The 13,006-nt window shown below is 48.3% G+C and overlaps 1 protein-coding gene across 1 annotated transcript in view; it reads left to right on the top strand.

Annotated features, from left to right (window-relative positions):
* The window catches only part of LOC138521830 (neurogenic locus notch homolog protein 1-like), a 478,650-nt gene that overhangs the window by 417,779 nt on the left and 47,865 nt on the right, over positions 1-13,006 (top strand). The window contains exons 32-33 of the mRNA XM_069634949.1: positions 634-781; positions 1,978-2,075. Of these exons, the coding sequence (XP_069491050.1) occupies positions 634-781; positions 1,978-2,075 (246 nt within the window). The remainder of the gene's footprint in view (positions 1-633; positions 782-1,977; positions 2,076-13,006) is intronic.

Genomic DNA, 13,006 nt, shown 5'->3' with positions numbered 1-13,006 from the left:
GGAGTTGATTGGTATTTAGGTGCATGAGTGAGAGTACTGGTAGTTGGTGAGTGAATTTGTGAACATTTAAGTGTTGAATACCTAGATTAATGGGCGGATAATTGAAAAAGTTGATGGATAGTTGAATGAGTGTTTAGATAAGTCGCAGATGAATGATTGGGTCCCTTGAGGAATACCTGCTTGGATAGGATGAAATAGGGAGTGGGAGATAACATAGTAATTTTTGGATGAATAGGTTGAATGTTGGATGAATGCACAGATGTGTTTATTAGTGAGTGGATGTATTGTTGAGCTAGTTCCATCAGTCGGTTGAGTGATTCAATGTAAGTGATTTGATACTTGGTTCAATTGAGAGTCTGAAATTTGGAACAATGAATGTATGGATCAATGACTTGCTTAAGGATTGGGCAGATGCCTGAACAAATAGATGAATAAGTGCAAGGATTAACATGCAGATGAAATAGTTAATGGGACTTATGTTCGGCACTTGTAAGGGTACGGTTAGATGTAAATGCTTAGAGTAAATTTTTTGCTGTGTAAACAGTTGCATCTTTTCAGGGTATGTGGTTAACGTATGAGCCATGGCCTGATGATAGAAGAATAAGCCCCATGTTCCCTCTTCTTCCTCTGTAGATCCTGATCCGCTGCCGACAGACTGACCTGGATGCTCGCATGAATGATGGCTCCACTCCACTAATCCTTGCCACCCGCCTGGCAGTGGAGAATATGGTAGAGGAACTTATCCACTGCAACGCTGAGGTTGGAGCCATCGACAACCGTGGTAGGTGCCTTCTGCTGTACCACTGGCGAATTGTCTCACAGTGAGAGCCCAGGTTATAGTGTCCACAAAAAACTATTGCAAGATGGAAACGTGGGGCACTCAAATACAATACACACACTTGGGTATCGGTGGAGAGCGTTGTTTGCATGTTGAATGAGCACAGGATGGGTCAAAGTGGTGGCAAAGAGCAACTGGAATATCCTCCACCGCTGGCCCAGGCTTGGTGATGAGTGTGAGTAGTGTTCATCACAAAAGTAAGAGGCCGATTGATGAAGACAAAAGATGTATGCTTATGATGATGTTAGAAGATGGAAACCTAGTGGTGGTGATAATGGGATAGCTGGAGGCCTACAATGGAGGCCTACAATGTTGGTAAAGCTCATGTCCTAGTAATGGTGTTGATGTGTAGTGTTTGTGAGAGCATGCTGGCAGATGATTTGGCCATGCCGTCTTTGAGTGCTAACGATTTCTAAGCATTCCCCAGATGTGGCTTCTAGAAATCGCAATAGGGCAGATGCCAGAAAATAATACCTCAGAGGCACTGGTCCATTAAGACCAACCTGGCCCTGTCCTTTCCCAGCTGTGCCATGCTTTCTGAGGGTGTTGCCTGAGCACCGCCCTACACCAGAAGCACTAGGTACATAATTTCAGAGAGTCACAAATGATCCACCTTTCAGTGATGATCACTTTTTCTAGAACCAAAAATGCCTTTTTTTCTTTTCTGAAACAAAAGGAGCCAGATGGCCGTAAATATAAATGTTCAGAGAATGGCCATTGTGCCTTCCAGTCTATAGAGAGGAAAGAGGCGGGAAGTCAGACTGAGACAGTCCCTCATGGCAACACTTCCTGGAACAGCGTGTCTCCGGTGGTAATCACTTCCTATAATTGACAGTGCGCCTGAGAAGGCACAAGCCTTAGTGAAGACAAAGGAGCCTGTTCTATGAGGAAGAGCCGACCAAGCCTTTCCCGCCTGCCCATTACTCACAAACTCTACGTTGTTCCCAGCTTTTAGTTGCTTAGTCAGTGCCCCCCAAAAGTCTTTAATTTGGCAGATCAGTTCTTCCATTTGTGTGTGCAATACTGTTAAAAGGGTGTGGGTGGAGGGGCATCGACAATGACCTTCTGAGTAGAGACTGATACATAGTACCTCTCTGCTGATTGGCCCATCACCCATTCTGTTGCCCATGTCTCCACAGGTAAATCTGCCTTGCACTGGGCAGCCGCTGTCAACAATGTGAGGGCCGCCCTGTCCCTCATTCGGAGTGGGGCCAACAAAGATGCCCAGGATAGCCGGGTAAGGAGGCGAAGGGTGCTGCGAGACTGTTTGTAAAGTGGAGGTATTAACTACATGGATCTCAAAGTTCAAGGGAATCCTGGATGTAGGAATACGGCCTTTGTTTTGAGCCTTACCAGATGTTCAGGAAGCTTTACTTCTTAATTAAGCAGGCCATATTGTTTTTGCCAAAATAAATTGTTGTTTCTTGCTATTAATATTTTGCTTTCTGCTGATATCCCAACCAAAACCTATTTCCAATGAGCAATGAATGGTAAAATCCAGTCAGGTTTTCAAGGATGTATGACAAAAGGACACATATAGCATTGTGGAAGACATATTTTTAGCTATGCATTCATTATTTGGAAAGTCAGGCTGGAATATTGGCATGCAGTGGTTCATAAACCCAGTTTTAAACAGAAGTACTAAGAGCCAAAAACAAAGTTCTAATACTCATTCAAGCTTGGCTTGCCAGTTCCAAAGCTCTGTTTCTGTATTCAAGCTATCTCAGTGAACCATACCGTTTTATTTGTTGCCCCTGCCTGCTTCTGGGGCTGTGGGGTTGGAGTGACTATTGAGATTGGGTGATGCAACCCCCTATGTGAAGCAGGAACTGGGAGTGGGGTAAGGGGGTCCCCTGGCAAACCCCACAACATCCACTCCAGGGAACAGGTGATTGCACGCTGCCAACATCCTAACATCTTACCCTTTAACAAAGTGTGTAGAGAACATTGCTGAATGTGGTAGAAAGAGATCCCCAGGCCCTTGAAGGCAGGCTTGGCGATTGAGAAACACACTGCATTCTTGTGTAGTGAAAGCTATATTTCAGAAAATGCCAGAACACTACTTACCAGTACAGTGACAGGTTCATAGTTAGCTCCCCTTGCCCAGTAAAGAGCTCTTGCACTCATGCGCATGTGCAAGGCTTTCCAAAAATCCTGAATGGTGGACCAGCCTCGTATACGCTAGATCAGGTGCATGGGGTGACCCGCATTAACAGAATGAAAATACTTGCTGCAGAGATGAGTGAAGAGACAGCCAATATCACACTAGCACACCAAATAATATACTTATACAGACCCTCAAAGAGAGCCCAGCCCACGAGGAGGGGGCACAGGCATGAAGCAGGAACTCTGGGACTGCATAGAGCTCGAGGAGAATGGCAGCAGCTGAAGAATGGAGAGGCTGGAGGCCGAGAGGAGGTTCGAGGTGGCAGGGCAGCTGAAGAAGTGACAGAAGGAATAAGGTAGTGAAGAGAATAAAACCTAACAGCAAGATGGTGATATAAGATAGAATGACTAACGGAGGTGCTGGAAAGTGCAAGCTCTAAAGAGGTGGGAGTAGAGGAGAAGTTGGTGAAGAGAGGTGCATGGGAAGTGGAGGTAAATAGAGGGGCAGAGGAGGTAGAGGTGAACAGAAGAACAAAGGCGCAGAGGAGGCGGTGAAGACCTGAGCAGAGAAGGAAATAGGAGTAATAAAACCAACTGAGGAGGTGGAGAGGAAGAGAGGTATGGGGAAGACCAAAAAAAGGCAGGGAGAGAACAGAGAGGAAAACATGTGCCCCATGCCTATGGGGTGTGTCAGTGAGATGGGAGTACGAACTAACATGGGGCAATGGGGCAAAGCATCGAGTAGTCATGCAAGGAGCTAGCTAGTAGTGAGTATGTAGGCCCGACGCCAGGGAAGGGTGCCATACAAGCTCACATTGAGGTGTCGAGGAGGAAGATGGGTCTAGGCTGTAAGACCAGGACCCCTGGTTAGGAAGGCAATCAGGAGCCAAGATGCCAGCCTGTGGATCCTCCAAGCCAGCCTCACCTTTGGTGGAGATTGTGGGCCATGTGGACTTTCAGGCCAGCAGGAGGAAGAGCAGTACCATCTACCAACAAAGTGAACTGGACTACGCTGCAACCTATCAGTCTATGAAAGGAGGGCATTCATTTTATCACAAGGGACAGTGAGAGATGCTGGGGAGAGTCCAGAGAGATTTTTGAGAGAGCTTTAATTTGAATCCTGAAAATTTGGAGTTACCAGAGAGACTGCCATTCTGACCCCCTTGCTTCATTTACCTGTTTGTCCACTTCTTTTTTGAAGTACCAAATACCACACTGTTTTGGAGTGCGCGTTGTGTCCGTTGTGGAGACTAATCGACTGACTGACATATGATATCAACAGCGGGACCTACAAAGGGTAGATTGAACTCCTACTCTGAGTCTCCAGTTCAGACCGTGAAGGTTGTGATGGCCAACCACATGCAAACACTCCTTTTCCAGGCCACAGAGGGAGCTGCAGATTCGACCTCTACAGCAAGGAGCAAATGGATGTCCTGTGGGTATGCAGTAATAAAATGGCGGCAAAAATGTTGCCTGTGCAAAGAATTGCGGCAAAAATCCTCTGGTTTGACCCAGTGAAGGTGTACCCCGTTATACCATTTGAGGGTAGCGGGGATTCTGGGGGAGTCCCCCGATCCCCTTAAATGGTATAATGGGTCTGGGGTTTGCAGGGGTGTCCCCCGCATCCTTTACATGAATTGTGGCGGCAAAACCACTGCCTTTTTGCTGCAATTATTTGTGTAAACAGCCATTTCTGCCGCGATTTTAACACATGGACCCATCCTGTGCGAGGTCAGGCTCCTGTTTAAACAGGCTTCAAGGTGCAGATTGGATGAATAGCTGCATAGCTCCAAAGTGAGGCTTAGCAGTTAAATATGGGGTAGACATGATGTAGACATGGGAGCTGGCAGACTATCGGGCCTATGAATGCCTTTTTGTTCAATCACAGAACAGAATCCTTTGTGGAGACCCTATTATATGTGAGCAGTATCTTGCCTGTGTCTCACCCAGAGGGAAGTCACTGCAGGTTCCCTCTTCATTCCCTGTCCCCAAGGTTTCAACCAACCCAGTAGGGGAGACATGTAGTGATGCTTACAGACTTTCCCATAATCTAGAGTTTGCCGCTGTTCACAAAATGACCTACCCATTCACACGGCCCTCTGACAACTTTTTCTAGACGAAGAGGATTAAAATAAAACTGGCCCCTGCTTTGTAGTGAGGGAAGGACCTCCTCTGCTTAGCAGAAAAGAGCCATAAGAAGGATGGGCAGCACTGGTATCAGTTGCTGGTCCACCTACCTTTAGAAGAACTGTTATGAATCTTCCCCATTCCCTTTTGTCTACTGGCCCTAACGAAATAGCTAAGACACAATATCAAGTCTTGAGCTTTTCTATAGTCTAGAGATTTACTGAGACCTTACTGTGAAATGGCATCGCCTCGGGTTGGTGTGGGGAAGATCCCCTGGTCACCCCCACAACCAGGTCAGGAGGCAGTGATTTGCCACATTTGCGACACCGTAATATTTGAATCTTGTTATATCATGGACATTGATCAACCTAGAAGGCCATGCCCAGTGAAAGAGTATAAGGTGCTTTATTCTTTCTCTTCAACAATTGCTGCAGAGATAACAAAATGAACGCAGAACCCAAAACTAAGTTCACCTTTCCTATAGATTGCCTTAGGCTGGCTCTTTCAGCCTTCCTCCCACAAAATCACTGTAAACAATGTCTTCAAAACTACGAATAATGCCCAACCAAAAAGGGCCCACATGGGAATCTAATTGAACACAGCACATGCTCTCTGATTCGCTCCCCCTGTCCTCCCTCCCTCTCTCTCTGTCTCTCTAGAGTACCTTTTGGCGTTCTCAAAGCTCTTGTGTTAAAATAAAATCTAAAGATTTGATCTATGTTTTCCTTTTAAGATTCCACAGATTATAGGGCACACCTCTGTGTTGCTCGCAGTCTTGAGTGTTCTCTCTTGGACAGTCCTCCGGCTGGTTTCTTGTTTATGGTGGGATATAAACACCTGCAATCTGCTTGCTGATCTTGTAGACATCAATGTATCTCTGCCACAAGTTTCGAATATAGATGTTTCTCTTTTATCTTGTGATAGAGCCAACTGGGTTTGCCTATCCAAGTTTTCACAGAGGAGTTTATGAGTGCCTTATCACCTCCCTTTCCTAAAATCCTCATTTGTACTGTAAGGGTGTGGAAGGAGGAGAATGACACGCAGGTGTCATGGTTTTTGCTAAAGACTTTAATTTGTGAGAAAATAAAAGAAACCCCAACTCACCAAATTACTAAGAGGGGTTTCCCTGCCTCAACCTAATACTAAGGAAATTTCTGAATGCGTAACCCAAGGTCCACCATCCTGTGTCAAAACATATTTCCTTCCTTTACACTTCTAACTAGACAAAAAGGTTGGTGAGTCTTCTCAATGTAGAAGAATGGCTCCCTAGAGCGGACTAACATGCCAGTAGTCTGGATGGACTATTTCCTGAGAGAATGACTCTCTTCCCCAGGCGCAATCCCTTCCAAAGGTACCACACAAAGTTCCAGATTGAAAAGTCTCAGTTAACAAATAAAGCAATGTTACGACTCCCAATTCATGGTGCTAAGAGAATTAGTCCCTCCCCTTGACCTTTCTCAGACTTTTCACAATCTTCACAATGCTAGGGGGAATGACTCTCTTCCCCTGGCCTTTCTCAGGGTTCTCACAATGTTCACAACACCAAGGGGGAATGGCTCTCTTGCCCTGGCCTTTCTTTGTCTTCTCACAATGCCAAGAGAATGACTCCCTTTGCTTGGCCTTTCTCACAATGCCCCAAACACCTAGGTGAATGACTCCCTTCCCCTGGCATTTCGTAGGGTTCTCACAATGCCAAGAGAATGACTCCCTTCCCTTGGCCTTTCTCACAATGTCACAAACACCAGGGGGAATGACTCCCTTCCCCTGGCCTTCTCCAGGCTTACATTTCAATACACAACTCCTGAGGTAATTTCACCCTTCCCTAGGTCTTTCTCATTTTTGTCCACAGCCCACCTGGTTCACTACCCTTGCAGGTACTGTGACTATGAAGAGTAGTAATGATCTTTCTTATATGGGTGTGTGTCTCCGACTCACATTGCTTCTTTAATTACCTTCTGGGTAGACTTGGTTCACTCTCCTGCCAAGTGCTATCATTTGGCCAACGATATAAGATTGGCTCTTTACTGTGGTATGGGTCCCAGACCCTGTATTGGCAATCTCCCTCATCCGCTGTATTGGATACAGCCTCCTTAATCCTCTAACGCCTTTGCGGCTGCCTGCATACCTTTCTTCTTGGTCCGCGAGCACTCCGGTCACTCTAGGGCGTTTGCAGGCAGCCACAGTTTATCTGGGACTTTCGCAGGACTGCGGTTACTCTGCAGTCTCCCTTTTCCTTCTCCTCTCATGATTCCTTGCTTCCACGCTTCTCTGGCTTCAGGCACGCCAGGAGCCTTAGTCCACATGTTTGCTGGGTCGTACCTCTTCCTCTAACTGGCGTCAGACCTTGCCACGCCCTGTGTGGTGTTCCGGACTGCTTCTGTGCTTCCTTTGCTTTCGCAGTCCCTCCAGGGAGGGTTACACCAATATGTCAGTCCCTCTTCCCTTTTTATTATCGAGTTGGTCTTACTTGTTCCAAGTTGTCTAGGATGTTGGTTCTGTAGGGCACTCTGCATTGCTCCATGCCTCTTCCTTGTCTCAGTGTCTTTAGTTAAGACTTTCTGTTAGTTAATCTGGCTCTCGTCCCATAGGGGGGAACCCTCCCCATGAGGTCCACCCACTGAGTACCACACCGAGGGGGGAGTATCAGGTAGTGGCCACACCTCCCTGGCCTCATGGGAAGGGGCTCCCCCCAGGGGGAGGGGACGACATCCATGGATTCTTCACAATACCCTCTGCACCTCCTCTGGTCCTGGCCCTCCATGATGCCATGCCACTTGCTTGTCCCGCCTTCAACAGTAGGCAAAACCTCTTGATATTGGAGCATCACTCCTACTGCATTGTATTGGGCAAAGCCTGACCTCCTGTTCCTTGCTGCTTTGTTTGTGTTGTGAACAAGGACTTTAGTACTCATTTTGGTGTCTGGACACTTCAGGGATTTCACACTGCCATATGACGCACCTCTTGTTGTATCCCCCCCCCCCCTCTTATCTCCAGCCACCTCCCCTATATTCCTGAATCTCCAGCTCGCTCCAAACTCTGGCCACAACCAACTCCTCCAAATGCCCAAACTGCCTATTCCTGCAATGTGTATTTTCTTTTTATTCTAGCAAGTCCTCCTCTTGGGCAATGTGGGTGTTATGGCCTGCATGTGTGTACCCTTAATGAGGCTGTAGTGTGATTAGTTGCCGTGGAATTACTTCCCACCGCCACGGGTGCAGCATATGTCTTCATATGTATTCCAAACGGCGAGGGGACTGTGGCTTTAAGAAGCCATTCTTCCATCTTGTATCTCTTGTTATTGTGAGTATGTGCATGTGCGCAGGTGTCTGTAGACTGCAGAAGAGCCGCATTTGCCACAGGACCTACACTAAGTACGGCCAGTGCTTTAGGATGATTGTGTTGGTCTCTGGTGAGGTCAGGGCCTGCATCATTTTGAGCATTGCTTTGGGAGGTGGTGCACTGTTCCAGACGAGGTCACAGGTCTCTTTGTAAGGACCAGTAGCACTTTTGTCCAGACTGTTTCCTGGTAAATGATGGGGGCTAAGTAGGGGTCACCACCAGGGAATCCTCCCCATACTACCCTCTGGACCATCATCCACTAATCCTTAGTCACCCCACAGGAACTCCCCATAACCAGCAGCGGACTTCATCACACTCTTTAACAGTGTACAGAACATTGCAGAATGTGTCAGTGAGAGGTCCATGCTCCCTTTAATGAAGACTCCACTGTCAGGAATTCTTGCATTCTGGAAATGATAGCTTTGTTATAGAAAACGCTGGGACACCGGAGAGCAAGCCACTAGAGCCATGCGTGCTCCACTTTCCGAGTGTGGACCTCTTGTGTGTGCAGGCAACACTTGCCAAGAATGCAACATTGTGGACCAACCTTTCTGGGGAAAGTGGGAGACCCGTGTTAAAAGAATTAAAACACCTAGAATCAATCAAGAGAGAGCCAGTCTCAGACTAGCACACCGAATCATACACATGTGCAGGCCAGCACATGGAGCAGAGCTCAAGGAGAGGGGATGTGACATTTCAAAGGAAACCCAGGGAGCACATAGGTTTGGGTGTTGCGAGAACGAGACAGTTCAAGTTTAAAGGCAGGTGGAGAAAAGAGAGGCAGGAATCAAAGAGGAGGTTGGCGGTGACAGGAGGAGGTAAGCAGCTAGTGGAGAGAGTAAGATCTAAGGAAGCTGTGGGGAATAAAGGAGTAGGGGATGAGCCAGTGAGGAGAGGAGTGGGAGCTGGTAGAAAGAGGAGCAGATGAGGAGATAAAGAGAAAAGAGAGGAGCAGAAAAGGGGTTGTTGAAGGGAGGAGCAGAGGAGGTGGTGGAAGTGATAATACCAAATGATGAGGTGACAGAATGAGGATCTAGAGAGGATCTGGGGTCTGGGTAAAACCAGGGAAGGAAAGGAGAGAACAAAGAAGGGAAATACGTGCCCCACAACCACAATGTGTGTAAGTGTGAGGCATGCAAGGAGCTAGACAATAGTGACGATGAAGGACAGACTGGTAGGAAAAACCCTATATGAGCAAGCCTGCGTTGCGGAATTGTGGTGGGTCAGAAGGAGGACGCAGACTCTGACTTTCCATTTTAAGAGATTTGTATTCAACAAAAAGATGCAAACTCCTATCTTTCCCTAACCTATGGATGTTCCCTACCTAACAAAACTAACTAACGTGTAAGTCGTCGGTGCAAGTCCCAACTCAGATTCAGTCCGCTGTCCAAAACTAGCTATTCTGGCCCTACCACTATAATAATAACTAAAGGACAGGAGAATGACTCCCTTCTCCTGTCCTCTGCACACATAGATATCTTGTTGGCACCACTCTCATTAATCTAAACAGTTCACTAAATCTGGTAGGAAGAAGTTTAAAAAGGACATCCTGGTCTCCAACCCAGGCCTCCCTATCACTGACACCTATACCAGTGCTTCCCCCAGACAAACCCTCGCCAATATCCTCTTTGTCGTTCCCTCGCCAGACCTATGGACTCTTCATATGTTCTCTGTGCTTTCTCCTTTCTCTTCTTCTCCCATTAATGGTGGCAACCGGTGGGAGGCCCTCCTGGCTCCCTTCCAGTACTCTAAGGTCATCATTAATGTTTACCTGAATGGTACCGTCTTGGTCCAAGACCCTCAGGCCAACCTTCTCCTCTTTGATAGATGCTTCCCGAGCCTCATCAATTTCCTTTCTTCTCCTGCTGTCCCCTCTCTTCCCTCCACGGCTTCCTTGCCTCCCCCTCTGTCTCCTCCTGGGCTACCATACCCTCTCCTCCTTCCTCTTCTGCCCCCCTCAGGCTTCTTTTACAACTCTGCATGGCGTACCTCTGATTTGTACCCCTCTCTGGAAGTCTTTCAAGGATGGCAACCGTCTCCATATTGCCACTCTCAACCCTCGCTCAGCTGTCAAACACTCCTCTGACATCTGCCGCCTCCTGGAAGAACTTGACCTTGATGTCCTCGGTCTCACAGAGACATTGTTCACGGCCAGCTCTGTCACAAGCTTTGACACTCTCCTCCCTGATGGCTACAAGATCCTCTTCGTGCCCAGATCCAACCGGTCCGGAGGGGGTGCAGCCCCGATCTTCCTGGAGTGGATTCCTGCCTCTGTCATTCCTACGCAGGCCTACTCCTCTTTTGAATGCCTTGTCTGCAGGCTCTCTCCCTCTCCTGGCCACTCTGTTACTGTGGCTACCATCTATCGGCCACCTGGTCAGATCTCTTCCTTCCTCTCTGAGTGGGCGGACCTCTCCTCCTCCCTCCTGGCCTCGACCACTCAACTCCTCCTCCTTGGAGACTTTGACATCCACCTGGATGCTTCCTGTCCTTCCTCTGTACTCTTTTGTGACCTCTGCGAATCTCTCTCACTCTCTATCCTCCCCTCTGGCCCGACACTCACTCTGCAGGGCACACTCTGGATGTTCTATGTTCTAATATCTTCAGACCTTCCCCTTTCTATCCCTCTCACCACTCCTCTCTCCTGGAGTGATCACTTTCTCCTTTTCTCCCATCTCATCCTTTCTACCCCTCAGGCCAAGCCAACTCCAGCACTGCCACCTACCTTCTTGGTTATCTGACCTATGAAGCATGTGTCAGTTGAGGCTTTCGCTGCCACTTTCTCACCGCCCCCCCCCCTTTGGCTGACTCACATCCTGACACAGTCCTTTCCATGCTCCACTCTGCTATATCTGATACTCTTGATGTCCTTGCCCCTGTCATGAGGATCCACTTGAAGCCCAAAGCCATGTGCAACTCCTGGTATGACTCGGACCTCATCACCCTTAAACGCAAGTATAGGGTGGCTGAGAGGAAATGGCATGCTTCCGGTGCATCCTCTGACAAACTGGCCTGCCGCCTGCTCCAAAGGCAATACCGGCTCTCTGTCCGCTCCAAGAAGACAGCCCACATCCAAGCCCGAGTCTCTGCGACATCAACAACTCGGCCTAACATTTTAAAATCTGCAAGGAGCTGGCCAATCCTGCTGCAGTCTCTACCTCTCCTGCCCCCTCGCAGGCCCTCTGCACATCCTTGGCTTCTCATTTCATCTCTAAAACTCAGGACATCCTGTCCTCTCTCTCGTCCTCTCCCTCTCCTCCCTCCTTCTCTGCCTTTCCCCTGTTCTCCCCTGATGAGGTTTCTAGACAAATCCAATCTATGAAAGTCTTGTTAAACAGGTTCTCCCCTGTTCCTCCAAAACCATCAAGGACCACATTGACACCCTTGCTCCTGCTCTGGCTGACTTCTGCAACCACTCCTTTGCCACTGGAGTCTTCCCTTCAACCGTGAAGCACTCCCTTGTGCACCCCCTCCTTAAGATACCCTCAGCCGACCCCTCCTGTCCGGCTAACTCTTGCCTGATCTCCATCCCTCCTTCCCTGGGCAAACTCCAGGAAAGCTGGCCATCTCCCACCTCAATCTTCACACTGAATCTGTTAACTGTCTCCATGGCCATTAGTCTGGCTGCACAGCAGTCAGAAGCATGGAAACTGCTCTCCTGAACATCCGTCAAGACTTGCTCTCCAACCTCAATTCTAATACCCCCTGTGTCCTCATCTTACTTGATCTCTCTTCTGCCTTTGACATGGTCATCCATGCCATCATGCTCAGCCGTCTCTGTGATAACCTGGGTATCACTGATCAAGCCCTGGCATGCATGACCTCTTTCCTCTCCCATCGACCCTCCATGTCCAACTAGGGTCCGTTCTCTCCTCTATCTCTACTTGTGGTGTTCTTCAGGTGTCTAACCTCTCTCCCTGGCTGTTCAACCAATAGCTGGCACGTATTGCCCACTGCATTGCCGCTCTCTGCCCCAACTTTCAGTGCTATGCAGATGACACTCAGCTCTTTTTCAGGCTCCCTTCCACCACCTCTTCTCCTTCTCTCATTTCTGACTGTCTGCTGTGCATGAGTGGTGTGCCGCCAACGATCTCTGCCTTGATGCCAGTAAGATGGAGATTCTCCTCATTGGCACACCTGCTCACTCCTTTTCCTGTCACTCTCTGGCCAGCCTCCCTTGGCCCTCTCCCTGCTCCACCTATGAGGCGAAAAACCTTGTGGTCATCTTCAACTCCACACTCTCCTTCTCTCCTTACATCTCTGACGTCTCTTAGAACTCACACTACCAACTGCACCTCTTCAGAGGTATTCTTCCTTTCCTCTCCTTCCCCCGAAGCTCATTGTCTCCAGAGCTCTGGTTCTCTGTAGGCTGGACTCCTGAAACATCCTCTTTCTAAATATTCCTGATTCTACTCTCTGCCCTCTGCAACTCATCCAAAACAGGACTGCAAGTCTTGTTCTTGGCCTCAAACCCAGGGATCATATCTCTCCAGCACTGAAATCTCTGCACTGGCTCCCAGTGGCTGCAAGAATTAAGTTCAAAACCCTCTGCATTGTCCACAAGGCCTTCTGGGGCAAGGGGCCTCAATACCTCCA

This window comes from Ambystoma mexicanum, chromosome 13, assembly GCF_040938575.1.
Source record: "Ambystoma mexicanum isolate Mex_15411 chromosome 13, UKY_AmexF1_1, whole genome shotgun sequence".
Classification (NCBI taxonomy): domain Eukaryota; kingdom Metazoa; phylum Chordata; class Amphibia; order Caudata; family Ambystomatidae; genus Ambystoma; species Ambystoma mexicanum.
This window is presented reverse-complemented; position numbering and strand designations above follow the sequence as displayed.